The 21,872-nt window shown below is 37.0% G+C and overlaps 2 protein-coding genes across 2 annotated transcripts in view; one reads left to right on the top strand and one right to left on the bottom strand.

Annotated features, from left to right (window-relative positions):
• Positions 1 to 201: 201 nt before the first annotated feature.
• LOC140135993 (uncharacterized) lies at positions 202 to 7,558 on the top strand. The gene is made up of 7 exons (XM_072157701.1): positions 202 to 255; positions 718 to 783; positions 1,481 to 1,557; positions 3,472 to 3,589; positions 3,997 to 4,181; positions 4,574 to 4,757; positions 6,521 to 7,558. The coding sequence occupies exons 4-7, from the start codon at positions 3,518 to 3,520 to the stop codon at positions 7,100 to 7,102; spliced, it is 1,023 nt and encodes a 340-aa protein (XP_072013802.1). The 5' UTR covers positions 202 to 255; positions 718 to 783; positions 1,481 to 1,557; positions 3,472 to 3,517; the 3' UTR covers positions 7,103 to 7,558.
• A 3,262-nt stretch (positions 7,559 to 10,820) lies between these two features.
• The window catches only part of LOC140146192 (A disintegrin and metalloproteinase with thrombospondin motifs 6-like), a 97,008-nt gene continuing 85,956 nt past the window's right edge, over positions 10,821 to 21,872 (bottom strand). The window contains 5 exon segments of the mRNA XM_072167969.1: positions 10,821 to 16,981; positions 17,799 to 17,952; positions 20,093 to 20,269; positions 20,570 to 20,774; positions 21,593 to 21,722. Coding sequence (XP_072024070.1) covers positions 16,860 to 16,981; positions 17,799 to 17,952; positions 20,093 to 20,269; positions 20,570 to 20,774; positions 21,593 to 21,722 — 788 coding nt within the window. The 3' untranslated portion in view covers positions 10,821 to 16,859.

The raw sequence follows: 21,872 nt of genomic DNA, 5'->3' as shown, positions 1-21,872 counted from the left end.
TGGCCGATTATTTTTCACACAGCGACGTTAACTAGTCATATCCCCATACTTTTAACGTAGGGCTATTTGTAGAGGTCACGCGTCAATGGGAAAGAGCACTGTGTATTGTGTATAGGAAAACGGACAGTAACTGCAGTATGTGCTATGATTTCGGCTCAACACCGGCAATAATATAGACTGAACGAATAACCAATTTGCTATCGTTTCGTTTTGATTTCAGCATTTGACTGTAGGCAGTCTGACATTGAAGACAAGGTATGGTATTATTTATAACGTTCATCAATTACCCCCACCCACCTCCCACCCACCTCCCACCCACTATAGGCCTACGCTATTATACTACTGCACATACCCCGTATGGAAGAGTATGCACACACATACACTCCGACTTAAAGACCTGCAACCGTGGACCTTTTTGACTAAAAAAATTCCCACCACCTTTTTTTCCAACGAAGGCGGCGGAATTTCTTCTTTTTTTTCGCTGCCTTTGAGGCAATTTTTTGCCGCCTTTTGGCTAAGTTGTCTTTTTTTTTCAATTTCAACTGGAACAGCACAATCCCTAGTGATTCAATGTATTTGGAAAGGAAAGCTGATATACTGATATTGATTCTGAATCAGATCAAGTTTGATTTGTAATTTGATTTGGCATTTTTAAGAGAGAAAATTTCCAACTTGGTTAAAATTATTAAGTTTTCATCATTGTTTCACCTTTTTCAGTGTGATGAGTATTTTCGAATCGGAGGAGTAAGCGTTTATTTGGAGGACCTCAAGAATGTCAACGAGGTATGTATAAGGGAGGGGCGTGTGACGTTTTCGCCCAGTACCAGGGGTTACCGAGCCAAGTGATGGGGGGGTAGAATTCCGGGGGATCAACACATTTGTCACAAAATTGCCGCAAAAAGTGAAAATTTTGGGGATTTACTAGGGGGAAAAGTTCTGACTGGGGCTACCCGCCCCGTGGCGTCGCCACTGGGTGGGATGTTATGGTCCTTGATAGGTATGAGGTAATTTTAAAATTAAATGGAAGTAGTCCTATAGGCGAATATCACCAATATAAGTAAAAATTCGATAATAAGCATGTGCCTATTTAACGAGTTGCTCGGACAAGAAAGAATTTTTAGGATAGTTAAAACTTTTTAATTTCTTCCTTTAATGTACAAATATCTGTGTTACAGATGTTGTAAATTAAAAGAAAAGAAAATCAAAAAGTTTAACAAACTACCATAAAATTCGTTCTTTTCCGAGCAACTCGTTAATATAGGCATAATGCTTACAATCGAATTTTTACGGTATAAGAAACTATACATCAGCCTAATTGTTAGTATATCCGCCTGCATTTTGTGTTTGCGTATGAAATTTGGTCAATTTGACATTTAGTAATTGACAGAAAATTTGTGATAATAATATGAAAAAGAATAGGTTAAAAACCATGGCCGTCAGATCTAATTTTAAAACATTTCACTTATGTTATTTGTTCTAGTTCACTCCACAATTGGAGGAAAATTTTGCAAACGCCGTTGCCAGTGTAGCTAACGAATACGTTATCCTGACTGTTCTGTAAGTATGCTATATCAACATCTATAATAATAGATTGGGGTTTGGGGTTCAAGTCCCTGCACAGGCAGGTTTGATTCATGGCACGGTGGCCCAGTGGTTACGGCCTTGGACTCATAATCTGAGAGCTTGCTCGACGTGCGTGGGTTCGAGTCCCCGTCCCACCACCGTGTTGCGCCCTTGGGCAAGGCGCTTTACCTCGCTTGGCTCACCCCCACCCAGGTGCAATGGGAAGCTGTTAGAGTTAGTCACAGTCGTTGTACTGATGAACCCTGCGCCATGTGTAGGCTGCAAACGTGGTTCCGGCATAAGGCTAATAACGGCGGAATAAATGTAAAGCGCTTTGAGGCTGTTTACGGCATAAAGCGCTATATAAATATCTACATTTTATTTATATAAATATCTACATTTATTTTATCTACATTTTTGTCCGGAGTTTCTTTCTCCCATGGCTTATCTGCATATAATGCATGTTATGCTTACATTGTAAAATAATGTGTTGCATTACTTATCAAAAGGCTGGGTAAGGAGTAATGGTTTTTAAAAACATTTTATCCAGGTAAACCAATTATTATTGGTGTTCCTTTTATTTATATATCATTCCTTTAGGCCAAAAAAAAAAAACAAGTTTGTTTCCTGTAGCGCGCATTTCGTTTTTGACGGCTTTTTTGCGCATTTAGATTTTTTTTTTTTCACTTAAAAAAAAAAACGGAAAAAAATCACACAAAAATAATATAAAACACTACTGGAGTAAACATTTACACATCACACAACAAACGGGCTTAGTGAAAAATTACTGGAGAAAACATCGCACATTTTTTTAATACTTTATTAATCTGCAGGTTGAAAGGGATCATAAATATTCTTGAATATGAAGAAATGTGATTTTTGTGTGTGTCGGAGAGACCCACTGTAAATTTCCATTCCAATTTGCAGCAAAAAAAGGTTTTTTGGTTTTTTTCATTTGAAGACATGGATTATAAAAAAAAACTGCATTTCGCATTTGACTCTTTTGACCTGCTACAGGAAACAAACATGTTTTTTTTTTTGCCTTATATATTTATAAATATTACTCCAAAATTGCACCAAAGTCCAGTATTAATCAGACAGTAAATATGAGTACAATAACAGCTGAATCATACATTGCCCATAAAATACTATACCGGGGTAGGGCCTACATACTTTTTTGTCGTATGGACAGCTGATTAATTTAGTGTTGTGCGCCCTGAAACCACTTTTAGAACTGTTTGTTGGTACACAAGTGACATCGCTCCAGTAATTGAAAGGCAGCTCTTGTCGAGGATATGTCTCCAAGTGGAGCTTCTAAGCCCTCTCAATAATGTGCAACTTGCTCACAGCGACGCCCTCAAATTTGTCTGAAATTCTACTTTTGATTCTATATTGTAATATCTAATGATGTACTTATGTGAAACAGTAAACATGAAGTGCGTTAAATTAAAATTTAAGAAAAATAATGGCTCCACAGTGCACGTGGCAAGTGTTTTTTCTTTCAATTAACCTCGTTATTTCGGCTTGAAATTAGCAGAAAATTTGTTGAAGAAAACTTTTAGCAAAGCTTAACAAATTTACAATTTGATTGAAATCGTACATTATAGTGTTTAGTTACGTATACTATATATGTTAGTATATATTTTCACATCCGGTCATTTCGTAATATAATCAGTGGCGGCAACAAGAATTATTTAGAGGGGGTGGAGGCATGAGGGGACGGGGAATTTGGGGTGGGGGATCAACAAATTTTGAACAAAATTGCCGCAAAAAGTGGACATTTTCGTAATTTTTGGGTTTCAACTGGGAGAGTACTGACGGGGGTATAAATTTGCCCTCCCCCCACCATACCCCTCCTACCATTACACCGCCAATGAATATAATATGTTTGTTGTTGGCTGTATTCAGATCTGATGAACACATCGCAAGAACAGACGTGGTAGAGGCCAATGGAATGGTTAGAGTCAGCTTCTTCGTGCTGAATCCTTCAGGATCTGTTGTAGTCCCCACTGCATTCCGTGCTCAGGTTTGTATAAATCTATATATACCAAAATACTATTTGAATATCACTTTTAAACACTTTAACACCAGTTTTAACACACTATGTGTTAAATTTTAAACACTTTAACACACTTGTTTTCTGAATTCTGTGCTCAGGTTAGTAAATCTATATAATACCAAAATACTATTTGAACATCACTTTTAAACACTTATAACACCAGTTTTAACATGCATGTGTTAAATTATAAACACTTTAACACCCTCATTTTTACACCCTATATCGCCTGTTTTAACACGTATGTTAAACATGTTAACCCCCCCTCCCCGGTTTCAACACACGAAAGTGTTGATGATGTACTTTCGTTAATAGGCTAACCTAATTTCTTTGAACACACCTACAATGTTTGAACTTTTTTCCTCACTCTACCCCAGGAACTGTTTCTAATGATGACGTTGAATGATGCGAAAGTGGAAGATCTCTTTGGTCAATCGGTCAAGCCTATTGACCCTAAACCTGAAACCTTAGCCATTCCCATATGGGCTATTGCCATACTTGGGTATGTTGGCGTGGTTATATTATGTGGAATGCTGCTCTATGTTTCAAGAGATTGGAGAAAGTAAGTATACTATATGGTCAATCTATAAAATCTGATCTTACTATAATTCAGGCTAATGTAATATGCCAAACACCAGGGGCCAAACAAAAATAAAAAATTGATAATCCATCCTGGGGGTGCCCCCGAGGGGTGTCATGAAATTTTGTGAAAAATGGGGTCAAAAACACCTATCTCCGATGTACAATTCTTAAGTTATAGGCATGTCAAGTCTCCAGTCTCCACCATTCTCCACATGGGTAACAAAAAATCAAAAATACTCCGATTTTGATCAAAGTAGTTTCAAATTGTTCCCCTTGGAATAACATTTTAAATAAAGAATAGTTTGATATATCTGAAGTGTTTTGTTTCACCTTATTATAATAATGATATACTGTTTTGTGTTTTTGTTTCAGGAGAAAGCAACAAGAACTAGAAGATGACTTGGGTATGTCGGATATCGAAAAAGGCAAACCGATGAAAGAAAAAATCCAACTCAATGACGTACATAAGCAAATAGTAGACAAACAACCACTGACGGTTTCTTATTCAGAGGCAGGAGTTCAGACTGAGAAGAAGTGGCCAAAACGTGAATCTAAGGTAATAGGTCAAAGGTTACTTTATTCATCAAAGGCAAGAGGTCAAAGGTTACATAAAATGTAAGAGGTTAAAAGTCATCAAATTCAAAGATGTCACGTGTGGTTTATATCAGAAAAAACCCCATTAATAGTAACATTGCCATTTGAGTGCAAACACCCATGATCCCTCCAACTCGCCTTAACGGCAAATAATATCTGTTTTTATAAACCATAAAAAAGGCTTAAACTAGATCCATGGTCATTGATCATGGTGAAAAAAAACTGTGATTAGAGCCAAAAGATAATGAAGTTATACACTATTAGAACACTGGGTAAAGAACTGGCTGTGTAAAACATTTTACCCAACACTGGGTAAATTTTACCCAACATTGGGTAAATGTTCCCCAACATTGGGTAAATATTACCCAACATTGGGTAAATTTTACCTAACATTGGGTAAATTTTACCATCATTGGGTAAATGTTTCCCAACATTGGGTAAATATTACCCAACATTGGGTAAATTTTACCTAACATTGGGTAAATTTTACCATCATTGGGTAAATATTACCCAACATTGGGTAAATGTTACCCAACACTGGGTAAATGTTACCCAACATTGGATAAATATTACCCATCATTGGGTAAATTTTACCATCATTGAGTAAATATTACCCAACATTGGGTAAATGTTACCCAACACTGGTTAATGTTACCCAACATTGGGTAAATGTTTCCCAACATTGGGTAAATATTACCCATCATTGGGTAAATTTTACATTGGGTAAATTTTACCCAACATTGGGTATATGACTGAAAATAACCCAATGCTGGGTAAATTTTACCCTGTGTTGGGTAAAATGTTTCACCCAACAGGTTTTTTTACCTAGTGTTCTAATAGTGTAAAAGTATAAAGATATGGTTGAGCCATGTTATGGGCTATTCCAGTTGCAATTCATACAACCCCTACGGAAGACATGACCTTATTAATATTACACAAAGGGGTGTAGATTTCAAATGGAGTCACTCATTGATTCAGGTAACCTCATTTGAAATTCACACTCTCTGTGTGTGTGCTAGCCATAGGCTTCAACATGAGATAATTTCTCAAAATATCAAGAGGTACCTTAAGAACCACTGAACCAAATTGAATTGAACCACTGAATTGGGCTTGTTTGTATTCATTTTAACACATTTTTCATGCTGATTCCAAATATGGTCATGCAAATTAACAATTCTGAAATTTTGTGTAAAACATTTGAAACTTGTTGTCTGCAGTCGACATAAACATGGAGAGAGTTAAAGTTGTGTGTTCCACAGGGGGTGTATGGATTTCAACTGGAATAGCCCAAAGAATTATTAAATTTTATCCTTAACGTCAAAAAAATTTGTTTGGTTGACTTTTTAAGACAAAAATTTTGGAGGGTCAATAGGTCGATTTTTTTTCATGGGCTCTTTTTTCCCTCCATTTTGAAAAGGCTAGTATTGACAAATGCTTGCTCATTTTACGGTAAAAAATTGTTTGTTTTTTGGAGTGAATTTAAATGGAAATACTTCTTGTTTAAAAGCAAATGCATTTAATGAATAAAATGAGTGAATAACAAATGTAAAATGTCCTTGATTCTGTCCAAATTTAAGGTTTCTTCTAAAAAAGTGATTAAAAAACCGACCCAAGATTTCTAATTTTTTCGGTCGGTCGCTGAGGGAACCAAACATATTTTTGCCTAATCAATGTTGATGACAATGAATATAATACTAGTATTTATATATTTATTTCAATTTCAAGGAGAAAACAAAGGAAGCTGACCCACCTGAAGACCAAGACCACACCAGCAATGGACATACGGTGCAGGCAACTATCGAAAATGGAGCTGATGATGACCATATCAAACATACTGTAGACGAACAAGACACATCTAAAGATGACCATGGATTACTTGAAGATACACAACATCAGGAGGAGGATGTGAAACCATCAGATGGTGTCGATAATAAAGCATTTGATAAGGATGAGGAGGAGGAGGAGAAGGTGGTGAAGGAGGAGGAAATGGAGGAGAAAAAGGAAGAAGAGGTGAAAACCTCAGATGGTATGGATAATAATGCATTTGATAAGGATGATGAGGTGGAGAAAAAGGAGGAAGAAATAGAGGAGAAAAAGGAGGAAGAGGAGAAGGAGGAGACAAAAGAGGAAGCGGAGACAAAAGAGGAAGCGGAGACAAAAGAGGAAGCGGAAACAAAAGAGGAAGCGGAGACAAAAGAGGAAGCGGAGACAAAAGAGGAAGCGGATGAACAGGAAGAGAAGAAGGAGGAGGAGAAGAAGGAGGAGGAAGAGACGGATGGGGAGAGTAGTGATAACACTCAATTTTAAAATTTTATATAAGTTTAAAAAAGGTGTTATATCATTCCAAATCTGAACCTTAAAGACGACGCCCCACCAGAGCAGTTCTTCTGGGGTGAACCAAACCTGCCTGGTTATCAAATTAATCAGTGAAAAGGTTATCTCTGAATTTGACAGGTGTTAATTGACACAATAACTTTAAAACATCAATTAGCGCCTGTCAAATTCAGAGACAACCTTGTCACAATAACCAGACGGTTTGGTTCACCCCAGAAGAACTGAAAGGAATACTAGTATTATGCAGCCTATATACGATCAATTTGATTGATCAATATCAAAGCCCCTAAATACAAGAATGGATACAAAGTCTTTGTATCCATACAAAGTCTTTGTATCCATTTTTGTATTTAGGATGCCTCAAAGCATGAAGTACACCAGCTTTTCTTTTGCATAAGATTAAAAAAAAATATTGTGATGTAATAAACTGCCAGAGTCAAATGACATATTTGTTCACTTTGTTTGTTTTCTTATTCCTTTCTCTATAAAGGTATTGTTTTAGCCGTTGTCATGCATCTACTGTCTCATATAACACAGGAGACATCATTATTTTTGGCGTAAAACAACTTGGCTTCGCCTCATTGTTTTACTTTAAAAATAATGATGTCCCCATGTTATATGAGACGATAATGATGCAGAATAGATGCAGAACAGTGGCTAAAAACAATACCTTTTATTCTCTAAACATCAGTGGCATAACTAGGGGGAAGGGGGGGGGGACATGCCCCGGGTGCCACTCCAAGTGAAGAAAGTCAAAATTTCAGCACAGAATCAATTGAAAGAACATTTTAAGACCGATATTCAACTTCTAGTAACCAAAATTAATTAGTGGTAGGCCTTATTTGTCCAAAATTTTGCAATTGTTTCAAGAATTAGGGGGGGGTCGCCATTATGTATCCTTAGCCCTTTGGCGTAAAACAACTTGGCTTCGCCTCATTGTTTTACTTTAAAAATAATGATGTCCCCCATGTTATATGAGACGCATAATGATGCAGAATAGATGCAGAACAGTGGCTAAAAACAATACCTTTTATTCTCTAAACATCAGTGGCATAACTAGGGGGAAGGGGGGGGGGGACATGCCCCGGGTGCCACTCCAAGTGAGGAAAGTCAAAATTTCAGCACAGAATCAATTGAAAGAACATTTTAAGACCGATATTCAACTTCTAGTAACCAAAATTAATTAGTGGTAGGCCTTATTTGTCCAAAATTTTGCAATTGTTTCAAGAATTAGGGGGGGTCGCCATTATGTATCCTTAGCCCTGGGCGCCACAGCCCTTAGCTACGCCACTGCCCGCGTCTAAGATATTCTCGGGTGGGGGTACTAGGGGTGCCAATTTTGTTTCTTGCCCCGGGCGCTACCAACCCTAGTTACGCCACTGCTAAACATAACGAAACAGCAATAAAACACATAATACAAGTTCAAGTTTAATACAGTTTTTTGTTCAGTGATACAAACATGTAGCACATTTTTGTTATTAAATTCCTTCTTTACAGGTACAATTGATGTCTGTATATAGTATACATAATTGTGTATGGTACAAGGCTATACAGAAAATTGCTGTCTGTATACAGTATACATAATTGTGTATGGTACAAGGCTATACAGAAACTTACACTTATATACAATATCACATAGATACAGTAAAATACATTTTTAAATACACATCAATAATTTTTTTCCAATTTTTTTTGTAAAACAATAATATTGCAAACCATGGCCATGTTATTTTACACACATTAACAACTCGTCATGTGAATGGACTAGCTATTCCATTTAAAATCCACACTACCCCTGTGGAAGATTATGGAAATACCTGCCACAGAGGGAGAATGTATTTCAAATGGAATCACACATTTGGCAGCTCCATTTGAATTTCATACACCCTCTGAGAAAGATTCAACATGAATCTTCCACAGAGGGAGAGTCAGTTTCAAATGGAACTACTAATGTACTAATTCCATTTAAAATTCATACTCCCTCTGTGGAAGATATTTCCAGAATCTTCCACAGGGGGAGTGAGGATTTCAACTGGAATAGCCCAATGCAAGAAAGTCGTACATACAATGGCTGCCTCATGTTAGATTTTTAAATTACTTTGTAGAGAAATCCAAAAACTTGGTCCTGTGAGCATCTCAAGTCTCACTACCTCCAACGTTTACACCTTAATGCTCTGCGTGCTATCCATGCGCTTCAACGGAAAAAGTTGAAGTTTTGAAATATTTTCTCAAAATATCAAGAGCTATCTTAAGAACTACTGAACCAATACTAGGCTTGTTTGTACTCATTTTAATACATTTTTCATGCTGATTCCAAATATGGTCATGAAAATTTACATATCTGAAATTTTTTGAATTTTAAAAAATTTGAAACTTGCAGTCGACACCCGCGTGAATAAAACTAGTGCTTCAAATTTTCACGGCAAAAGGCAGCTCATGAGCTATTGCATGCACGACTTATTTCACTCACATGACCATTACTGTCCTATTACTATAAAAGTGGAAATTTCACGGAACATTAATTTTCACGCTCAGTGGGCTATTCCAGTTGAAATTCACACCCCCCCTTGTGTAAAATTTTGGAAAAATCTTCCACAGAGGGAGTATGTTTTTCAAATGTAATTGGTCAGATTTAATCATTTTGAAATCTATACTCCCCCTGTTTTATGGCTTTATCTTCCACAACTGGAGAGAGTATTTGAAATGGAAGTTCCCCAAAATGTCTATTCTATTTGAAACTCATACTCCCACAGAGGGAGTATGAGTTTTGAATAGAATAGACAATTGGGAAAATTCTATTTGAAATAATTACTCCAGTTGTGAAAGATATAGGTAAAATCATATTTCAAGGGGAGTATGGGTTTCAAAATCATTAACCCTGATCAATTACAGTTGAAAAACATATCCCCCCCCCCTGTGGAAGATATTTCCAAAATCTTCCACAGGGAGGTATGGATTTTAAATGGAATAGCACATTTCATGGTTCTCTCTCCTAGATGTAAAACCTTTGTTTGTTGTGTCGCTTTCTGAGTTTCACACAAACAAGCTCCAACCTAAAATATTGGTATACCTTGGTGCAAGATAATTCATGAGTTAACCTCCTGAGCACTACCTGCCAATCTAACATTGCCTCTGATTGGTCAATTACATGATACGTTCACTTTAATAACCAATCAGAATGGAGTTTTGCAAATAATTCACCCCAATTTTCTTGTGTGGTGAAATTATTCTAACAATGTTGCTGATTGGGCCAATTGATAATGAAAACTTCTTTTTGGCCAATCGGCAAGTAGTTCTCATGGGGTTAAGACAACTGTATGACTCCATTGAGGAATTAAAAAGCTTACCCAGGGTTCCTGCACCTTGAAGCCTTTAAAATTCAAGGACTTTCAAGATCCAAAAGCATAATTTTCAAGGACTTACCATGCGGTTGTCAAAATTATACTTTTGGCAAAATTCCAATTTTCAAGGACTTTCAAAGATCTTGTGCAAATTTGCAGGACTTTCAAGGCCTTGAAAAGGTGTTTACAAATTCAAGGTCTTTTAAGGACCGTGGGATTCCTAGCTTACATAATAAAGCTTTTACAATCCTCTAAACCACAATTTCTATGCTAATTCCTTGCAATTTTACACAAAAGATAGAACCAAAATATCCCCTAAACAGCAACACTTTATACCAACTTTTTTGAGGGGGAAAAAAGACCCGGCAAAGGTTAGTCAAACTGGAGAGACAAATTTGGTCCAAATAAGGGCTCATGTACTTTATATTATATGCATTTTCATTTTCTTGTCCCAATGTTATATAAATACATTAGAGGCTTTTCACAAAATTAATCAACTTCACAAGATAGGTTTATTCCAGCTGAAATCCATAGATCCTATGGACGACATGACCTTAATCTTCCACACAGGGAGTGTAAATTTCAAATGGGGTCACCTGATTAGTTGACTCAATTTGAAATCCACATGATTAAGGTCATATCTTCCACAGGGGGTGTATGGATTCCAAATCGAATAGCCCATTTAGTGCCATCCATATGCTAAATTCGTAAAATTTGTGACAATGTTGTGCTATAAAATATTACTTTGTGCGTGACAGCAAGGCGATGCCTATAAACAGCATGCTACGCCTCGATGTTTTACTTAAAACAATGATGTCGCCAGCATTTGAAATAAGCCCTATCGCAGTGCAATTTGCACCCCAAAATTCGCCTGTTGCGATACAACTTTAAAAGTGTGGTGCAAAATTGCGATAACATGTTGATGTGTTGATTGTCTGAGATTGCACTTCAAGTTGCTCTGCGTCAGATGAAATTACACCAGAACTTTCAAAATGGTGTGCAAAAGTGCACTCCAAAGTAAAAAAAAAATTAATTTGAAGACTGGATGTCGCCCATGTTATATGAGACAAACTCAGATTTTAGATGCACGACAACGGCTAAAAGCAATACCTTATTCTCTAAATGTCAACTCAGATGCCTAACGGACTGGCCACAAAGGGATCCAATGCAACCACTGGCATAGGAGGGTATTATTGTGCAATTTTTTATGTTCTATATTTGGCAATCTTCCAGACTGAGTTTTACATAAGGGCAAAGTTGTATCCCGTATCAGTAAACATTAAAAAATTCCTCCACTTAGCCCAAATTAAGGATAGTACACAAAAGCTCATGATAATACTTTTTCTTTTAAGTCAACATTGTACACATGGTAATATATATATATATATATATCTATATATATTTGTACATAATGATCGTAATATTTAAAATATTAATACTTATAATAATAATAATAATAAAATTACACAGGATTTTCAATAATAATAACACTTTATATGAACATTTGCAATACACATGCTTTTATAACATAGAGCAAAATATAATGTTCTTTCTTTTATTAACCCCATGGGCACTACTATCTAAGAACTATTTTGATTGGTCACAAAGAGGACTATATTCTGAATTGAGCCAATCAGACATATGGTAAGAATGGTCCAAGGGGATTGAGATTGAAAATGCTAAGATGTATAAAAGCTCTACAGTGATTGGTTACTCATATGTGTACATCATGTAATCAACCACTAAGCAGCTCTGTTAGAAAGAAGTGCCCACAGAGTTAAAGGAAAACAATAATGCTGGAAGAACTGAATACTGAAAACAAACTATATTCCAAACAGTGGCGGCACCAGAGAATAAATCCCAGGGGAGGGTGGTGAGAGAATCCAAAATGTACAAAAATTTGTCATTTTCTCAATTTCTTTAATAGATCGGGAAGAAAGTGGAGGGTCAGAAATCAAAGATTGGGTAAAAATTCCGCCTGTTGCCGGGTGCCGCCACCGATTCCATAGCATTTTCAATTTTGAAAACTTTTGCTGCCAATTCTCAAAATGAAATTGCCACATATATTTGTTAAGGTCCTTAGTGGCCAAACAATCATATTTGCAAATAAATCACAACAGATTTGAGATTTGTGATAAAAGTTCCCGCAAAAATAACTTGCTCTGCGGGATCACAAGTGTCGTCTGCTTTCTCCATTCCAAGCAATTTTGAAGAATGACCTTTGACCTAGAGGTTACATGAAAATATAATCACATGATGCATAATTTTAATGGACAATTTTTGGTTGCAGAAGAAAAGTGCAATCTGATAATCTCATCCTCAAAGAGGCAGTATAGTAGTTACATACACATACATTAAGACCTTTGCTTTCTATGAACCATCCAGGAAAGACTATATCATCAATGGTTTGTGTTGAACATTATGAATTATTCCATCCATGATATCAATGAAATGTAAATAATTGGGTCAAACAAGATGTTTTTCTGTGACTTTTTCTCAAAAATTGTACATTTTGGCCTAAATCTGATGTTTACATGATTTATGAGCTCATTTCCTTTAAAAAAACCCACCATGTACCGTATTGTTTGTAATAAACGCTCCCCCTCTAATAAATGCCCCCCTCCCAATTTTTCTGTGAAAAATTGACAAAAATTCAATGCTATATCGTGTGAGTAAGCTTAAAACTGGCATCAGTGAGTCAGTCTAGGTCAGGGACGATCGGTAAATTGCATGGACAAAACCTGTTATGACTCACAGTTCCATCCATTCCATTTCCTAATTATGGTAGAATTTCACTATAGATTCTTGCTTGATGATGTACTTACGTGTGTAATTTTGATGTATTTACCACAAAAATGATATTTTCCATGGGCGTCACCATTAGTATAGCCGTAAATCCCTCTTTTCTACAGGAGCACCATCGGGAAATTTAACCCAATTTTTAAGTTTTTTTCACTGACAATTCACCTTCATTAAACGCCCCCTTTTGGAAAAATGCAACGCCCCGGGGCGTTTATTACAAACAATACGGTATTTCTTTTTAGTTATGTGTATAACTCGCTATACTGCGCCCTCTACGGTTAAGAATACACACCTCAACAACAAGTGCAGTATTTCTATACATATAACTTGTTTGATTGGCTTTTTCAAAGCATATATAAATATATATTACATTTTATATAAGTATATTTATTACAATTGGCAATTCCAGTTGAAATCCATACACCCCCTATGGAAAACTAGACCTTAATCTTACACAGGGAGTAAGAATTTGAAATGGAGTTTTCTGAATAGGCAACTCATTTGATAATACACTCCCTCTGTGGGAGATTAAGGTCATGTCAGGGGGTGTATGGATTTCAATCGGAATAGCCCATTTGTCACTTAGTTTCTACAATTACATGTTGATAATAAAAAAAAACTTGCAGGAAATTATTCCACATTTCCTTTAATGCCATTGCTTGATTGCTAACGACATGGTCATTTGAAATTTAAACGAAAGACATTACTTCAAAATCATACCAAAGCCATTATTTATCCCTTTGTCCCTGTCCCCACACTCCATATATCTGTGGGCAGGCATGCTCATGTACGCATTCTTAAAAAAAAACACTTATGCATCTCATATCGCAAAATTTTCAGGGAAAAACACCCCTTTTATTAGCGATTGTGCAAATTTTTTGCCTTTCAACAATGCCCTTTTTTTCACCAAAACACAAACAATTCAAAGATACCTTGGTTTGATGAAAGCGATAAACCCCAAGAACTGAGTACAGTTTGCGTATAATTGTGTCCCAAAATAACAATTTAGAGCAATTATATATATACTTGATTCATATAGATGAAGAAAACCATTTTTGTTCAATTTCGCGAATATATATCATGCAATTGAGCAATCAGCAATTCTGTATTAAAAAAAGTCGGTAGTTCACAGGGGGATAACAAAATGGCAGTAAATATGTGTAGACTATAATACCCATGGTGTGTTATGCTCAATAAATGTACTTTTTCGTCACACACATCATATGTACATAATATTAAAACAGCTAGATCTAAAATCTATTTAAACCTAACCTGTAATGGGCTATTCCAGTTGAAATCCATACTACCCGTGTGGAAGATTTTGGAAATATGTTCCACAGGGGGAGTATGCTTTTCAAATGTAATTGGTCAGAGATAGTCAATTCTCCCCATATGGCTTTACCTATATCTTCACAACTGGAGTGAGTATTTCAAATGGAAGTTACCCAATTGTCTATTCTCTTCAATACTTATACGCCCTCTGTTGAGACTTTTTAAAGCTAAATCTTCCACAGGGGTAGTGTGGATTTTAAATGGAATAGCCCAATGAGCTACACCATTTGAATTTGCCATACTATGTAGCAGAATTAAGCAAAGTCTTCCAAATTAGAGGGAGTATGTGTTTCAAATGGAATTGTCAAGGGGTTCATTATTTTGAAACCCATACTCCCCCAGTGTATGGCTTTACCTATATCCTGGATAGAATATTTCAAGTTACCCTACTCAATTGTCTATTCAATTTGAAACTCATACTCCCTCTGTTGAAGACTTCATCTAAATCTTCCACAGGGGTAGTGTGGATTTCAAATGGAATAGCCTTACATAATTTGGTCAGATTGATTTCTGCAGTCTCAAGGATTACTTACAATTTATAAAAAATTATCATAAAACACTAAACTTTTCAATTTAGGTACATTTCAACCAGGTAAAATATCTTACACTTCCCAAAATGCATTTCTCCCATTTCAATTGTCTGTAGTGACTTGTTACATAGAGCAACATGGGTTGATAGTGGCAAAATGTACCTCAATGAACAGAGCACATCCAGATCTTGCAAAATATGTTTAGATCTCGACTATGGACTCAAGTTTAGCCAGTCTATTCTCAACCACAGCAGTGAGGAGGGCCTTCCCATAGAACAATTCTTCGAAAATTCCACATTTAACGACAACAGGGAAACATAAGGAACCTGCACAAAGTAATAGGAGTGTCATATGATGTAATGAGGCGATGTCTCATGTTGCAAAGGATTCTGGGAAGAGTAAGATATTTTCTGTGGTACGTACGACAGCACCTGTGTATTGTGTATGTATAAATATACTAAATGTCCTTGCTGAGAGTTTGCAGTTGATAAAGCTTGACAACATTGGTGTGAAAGTTACTTTTGCACACACATTTTACTATGATGGCAAAATTTGAGAATTTATTTTTTCTCCTCCTACTCGATCTGCATATTGTTATTGAAAAGAGTAAACTGCATAATTTTAATATATATATGTCATATTAAATCTAGTCGCTCACCAGGCTGACTTGTTAGTGTTTTTGGCTGCCCAGCATCAAATTTGGTTGTCTTGGGCTGCCGGGATGGAGATTCTGTAAGGCCCAAAGAAGACATATTACACTTCAGTTTCCTGTGCTTGTAGGTCATATGCAATTCAACATCGGTCTTCAGCAACAAAAAGTACCTCAATGAACAGCGCACGCCTTGATCTGGTAAATTATGGTACTTTTTTTTGACTAGCAACCCCTGCTTTATTAGCCAGTTCTATCCTTAACATGGAGTAGGCATGTTTTATAGTTCTAGTGTGATCATGTGCAAAGAAATGGGAGTGTCATGTGATTTCATGAGGTGGTGTACTGCAGAGGATTCTGGGAAGGGTAACATATCTTCTCTGGGTGGTGCCATCAAATAGTAAAAAAGCCGACCCACTTTTTATTTTCAGGTTATTCTTAGTCTACCACTACTGGGCTATTCCAGTTGAAATCCATACACCCCCTGTGCAAGACATGACCTTAATCTTATATATAGTTGATGTATATTTCAAAGCGAGTCACCCATTCAGATAACCCCCATTTAAAATACACACTCTCTGTGTGGAATACTAAGGTCATGTCTTCCATAGGGGGTGTGTGGAGAGACTGGAATACCCATTATCCTTTACTCATAAACAAAAATCATTGACACACACTTCCACTGTGAGATGCAACTTACACTATGGACCATAATGGCCTCATCCTAATTGCATAGTTCAATAACCTCAATTAAACAATCATACTGCAAAATTTGACCTCAAGTTGCAGAGTATGAGTTTTTTCCCCCAAATTTTCAAAGGTCATTCAATTATTGTACAAATGTATAGAAGTTAAAGAACTGTGCCATGATAGATGAGCATGTTGTGAATCCTAGTGTTACTGCTGTATGCAGCTATAACAGCAACATTACTTTTATATTTTTATATATATTTTTTTTCTTGTTTGCTTTATAAAAAAATAACTTTGAATGAAATAAATAAGATTTGTCTTGTGGAAAAAACCCACATCGACAAATCAATTATAAACTCTCCTAATAGCTACTATGGCAACCGTCACTATGGTAACTGTTGATCAAACGAGCACGTTTTACAACACATCTTACGGAAGTATTCGTTGGTACAGAAGCGGAACTTTTTGACGAGTGGGCAGTACTGGACAGAGTGAGAGTCAACACATGCTGCAAGAAAAGAAAAACAAATACACAAGCAATTAGGAATCATTTCTTTAAAATTACTCAAAATAAATTTTGAAAAAGTGCGCCATCATTTTCAGGGTTTCCAGGTCGGAATATTCATACTTCCATGACTTTTCTATGAAAGTGTAAGATAGGCAAAAATGCAAACAATAATGAAATATGATTGGACCTAAAACAGAACCCTGTGGAACTCTTATGATGATGAAGGTAAACAGTTCGCACCTGTCTAGTTTTATAACCAGATCCATGGCTGGGTACTTGGGATTTATTTTGGACGGGGATGTGCAGCTCCAGCTTCAAAACCCATACACACTTTTAAGGGTAATTTTGCAGGAAAAGGGTACCCATGTCTAAGGATATTTCTTCAAATGTAGACCCATGTCTAAGGGTTTCTAACCAGAGATTTTAAACACAACATTTCATCAAAATTCAAACATGAGTTAATCCCATGGTTAAAATGGGTTAAACTCTTCCAGCGTTAATTCAAATAGGGTTGAATTAATCAAATTGAATTAAGGTTGATATTGAAAAATGCCATCAGAACGATGTGCTCAAATCTAACCCACTGCTAAAAAACAGGACCCATGTGTAAGGATTTTTCACTTGAAAAGATTAGCCATGGCTAAGGATTTCTCATGAAAAACTGACTCATTGGAGCGGCATGTCCCTGTATACCTGACATATGTGAGTACCCACCCTGTATGCTTCACATTGCATATTCCCTAAAATTATTTAATAATCTGCATCTTATACCATGTGCAGCTTACATTCCCAACTTTACGGTACTTTTGTTACTTACTTGCATCGGTATCCGTAGGACAGGGCGATTCACACTGCTGGTAGCGGGCAGGTGCTCGAGACCTACTACACTGGTCTGGTGTCATGACGACGCCTAAGTGACTCTCACAGCGCACCGGTCTTCTCTGCTGACCTCGCCCACATTTAGCCGAACACTGAAAATAGAGGTGAATTGGTAGAATTAAAATGAAAGAGGTTTAACAACGCAACTATTGTACAATCCACCTCACACCCCACTTGAGCTTCCCTTTTTGCAGACCTGGGTTGCCGCATCCATGGTCGATCGATTCCGCTGATCGCTTACTGGAGAAACGATTTCAAAAACGGAAGTACTACGTTTGGCCCCCGCTGGAAACACGGTGACAGAGCCTTCTTTTGATACAGCTATACCAGGGTGACTTTTGACCGTTTGTTTTCGATATTGAACTTGCCGTAAAAATATACAATTTGCTGAATATTTTGACCAAAATTGCACCCAAATTGGCCTTATTTTCGGTCAGTTATGAAAGATTGAAGTAGAGGATATTATAGAGATAATAATTGGGTAAAATTTCGAGGTCAAAAATGTGTTTTTTTGAGAAAATTCGATCTTACATTTCCTGTAACCTCCTGAAAGTGAAAGTTGTATGTAATTGATCAGAAAAGGACCTAGTTTATTTCTGAACAATCGGTTTCGGCGAACCTTTGCGAACATTCTTAAAAATTAATTTTGAAATGAAGCATGTTTTTCATATTTTTGAGGTCACAGCCGATAATTTTGCAATGTTTTGTGCACAAGACATTTCCCGATCGAATTTGGGCTGTGTAAGTTTATCTTGCATGCCATAGCAACGTATGCAACGTCAGTGATGCATGGATGTGCAACAATGACATGACGATTTCTACAGCAATTTTGTAAAAAAGATGAGCTGCTGACAGTGTGGAAAAAGAGAATTTCATCAATCAAAAATAGAATTTTATTAATTTTCAGTATTCTCTTTTTAAGTAATTTCTGGGCCGGGCAATGATGCTGGGTTAAATTGCCTAGGCCTATATTTTAAATGTAATAATATTTCATGATTTGTCTCTAAAATCAATTAATTGTTATTTTTAGGCCAAGCATTTCTCGTAGCTGCTGTGTGCATTTGTTTTTGCCAGAGAAAATGAGTCGCTGGTTTTGCAATGACACATTTGCCCCGGAGAACTGGCCTATTTTTTAAACAAAAATATTGGAAAAAATATATGTTTTAGGTGCTATCATTTTCTTTGGAAGGGGGTCCCTATACGAGGAGAGGGTCATAAATTTTTGAAAAAAAAAATAGGGGGGTCATAAATATTTTGCTGCCGAAATGGGGGTCGCAATTTTATTGGCGCCAACTTTTTGCAAATGTGAAACACCCCCCCTTCTGAAGAAAATGATAATATCGATAGCCCCTTTATTCCAACGTTAATAACATTTGAAGAATTTATATTGTAATTTAACGTTTTAAATAGTTGAAATATTTCATTTGAATTTGTATGTTACGTGACTTGCTGTGCAATAATTTACAAACCGGGGAGGCCTCCTTGTAAATTGGGGGGTCTTCAAACTGTGGGTCCGAGGGGATTTCTGTATCATCATCAAAAACTCCTCCCCATAAAAATCGTCCCATTTTGACCCCATTGCATTCTTTCAGAGCTGGTTCTTTATAATAAAACTAAAACACTTGAACAACAACAGTTTGTATTTCCGCGTTCACGATACTGTGTTCACGCATGCGTATTAACGATTTAGACTATCGAGATTGACCTGATCCAATCGATTTGAACTGATTTAGATGAATAGTCGGCAACTCACGTCTGCACTTTGAAGAGGTGAGCGAGCCATCTCCTCTTTTCTCATCTTCTCTGGTGTGGGAGATGAAGGCCATGTCTTCCATAGGGGGTGTATGAATTTCAAATGGAATAGCATTTTGCTGTAGCGTTCATTGCCATTGGAATTTGATAAACTGGGGCAAAATTACGTGAATATGTACAGTGGATCGTCTATAGGGTTTATTGGGCTATTCCAGTTAAAATTCACACTACCCTGTCGAAGATTTTGGAAATATCTTCCACAGGGGGAGTATGTTTTTCAAATGTAATTGGTCAAGGTTAATCCTTTTGAAACCCAGACTCCCCTTATGGCTTTATCAATATCATCCACAACTGGAGTAAGTATTTCAAATGGAAGTTACCCAATTGTCTATTCTATTCAAAATTGATACTCCCTCTGTTGAAGACTTTAGCTAAATCTTCTACAGGAAATGGAATAGCCCATTAATGTTCTATACCCACCTCATTCCACTGTCCTGCGATCCATTTGGGTGGCGGACATTCCCCGCTGTTACACTGCATGGCAGTTGACGGCCTTTGAGTTTTATCACACATACTTGGTAGGTATGGAGTCCTCCTGTCACTGCTCATACATCGCACTTGTCTAGTTTTATACCCAGATCCACAGCTGGGTACACACTGTAACATAGGAACAAAAGGCAAACAATAATGAAATATGATTGGACCTAAAACAGATCCTTGTGGAAACCCCACACCACTCACTACTTGGAAATCGCAATTGTCTACTTTAATATCCAGATCCACAGCAGGGTACACACTGTAACATAGGAACAAAATGCAATTTGATTTTTTCACACATATGACTACCCCTTCACATGAGGAGGGTGATCCTGGTTGTGATGGTTACCTCTACATGTAAGCTGATTAGGGTTCTGAGGCCTATGATAAATCGGTCGTTTATCTTATTTGCTCACTTACCTGCGACCATTGACCAGTGACCCATTGCGGTGGACAGTCCGTCTGACCACAATTCCCTCTAGTAACCGGCTTATGACGTACACAAAGGGTCTCGTCCACTACTTCCTCTTCTAGTTGAGTGACCCTGGTCTTGCACAGTACCTTCCTCGTTCTTCGACCACCACCACAGGTACGGGTACATGCTGACCAACGACCAACTGACCATCTAAAGCGAAAACAAACACATAAATGTACTCTTAAAGTGACGTTCACAGATACATTGGGGTAATCCGGTTAAGACCCATACACCCCCTACGGATTTGCTATCTAGTGCAACATGGGGTTGATAGTGACAAAAAGTACCTCAATGAATTGTAATACATGTTTATTTCTCGACTATCAACCCATGTTTAGCCAGTCTATACAACAATTATGAAAACAAAGGGAACCTGAAAATAATAGGAGTGTCATATATGATGTAATGAGGCGATGTCTCATGTTGCAAAGGATTCTGGGAAGGGGAAGATATATTCCCTGCATATTTCCATTGCACTCATAAACATTCATTCTTTGAATACAGGGATGTAAATAAATGGGTAACATATCCATTTCCTGAAATCCATCTGGTCCTTGGACAGGTGGCCGAGGGCTTGCGAGTGGTATTGAACTTTTTCTCGGGGAATAGGCTGCATATCACCTCCTCTTAAAAAGGTTTTTTTGGCTCTTTTTATGAATTGTCATCATCCAAAAAAAACCCACCTGCAATTCCATTTAAAATCCACACTACCCCTGTGGAAGCTTTTGGAAATATCTGCCATAGGGACGTATGAATTTCATATGGAATGAGCGCATTAGGCAGCTCCATTTGAATTTCATACACCCTCTGAGAAAGATTCAACCTGAATCTTTTACATAGGGATAGAGAGTTTCAAATGGAGCTGCTAATAATTCCATTTGAAATTCATACTCTCTCTGTGGAAGATATTTCCAAACTTCCACAGGGGTAGCGTAGATTTTAAATAGAAATGCCATCTTGTTACTTACTCCGGTGGGCATGGTTCCGTATTGCATTTTTTTGTCCGTCTATCTAGTTTGGTTTCAGGATTACAGTAGCTATCGCTGACTTCGCTTTGATCATCGTATCGTATACATAACACTTCAGCGGTAGATTCACCTAAAATAATGAAAATTGTCAGAATGAATTAGTAAAGTTGCTACAGTTTTGAGACTCTGGTTTTAATTTAAGGTGACAGCTTTCAGACTCGGGTTTTAATTTAAGGTGGCCTTACCGACTAATTGTTAATTGTTGACCCCTAATGATTTT

This window comes from Amphiura filiformis, chromosome 2, assembly GCF_039555335.1.
Source record: "Amphiura filiformis chromosome 2, Afil_fr2py, whole genome shotgun sequence".
Taxonomy (NCBI): domain Eukaryota; kingdom Metazoa; phylum Echinodermata; class Ophiuroidea; order Amphilepidida; family Amphiuridae; genus Amphiura; species Amphiura filiformis.
The sequence above is the reverse complement of the archived record's forward strand: the minus strand, read 5'-3'. Positions and strand labels throughout refer to the sequence as shown.

Bases quoted from the DNA above. Each gene is read 5' to 3' on its own strand.
- LOC140135993 (XM_072157701.1), top strand. From the start codon at position 3,518: ATGGTTAGAGTCAGCTTCTTCGTGCTGAATCCTTCAGGATCTGTTGTA. The intron at 3,590-3,996 runs GTTTGTATAAAT...ACTCTACCCCAG, and splicing joins CCACTGCATTCCGTGCTCAG to GAACTGTTTCTAATGATGAC. The intron at 4,758-6,520 runs GTAATAGGTCAA...TTCAATTTCAAG, and splicing joins GGCCAAAACGTGAATCTAAG to GAGAAAACAAAGGAAGCTGA.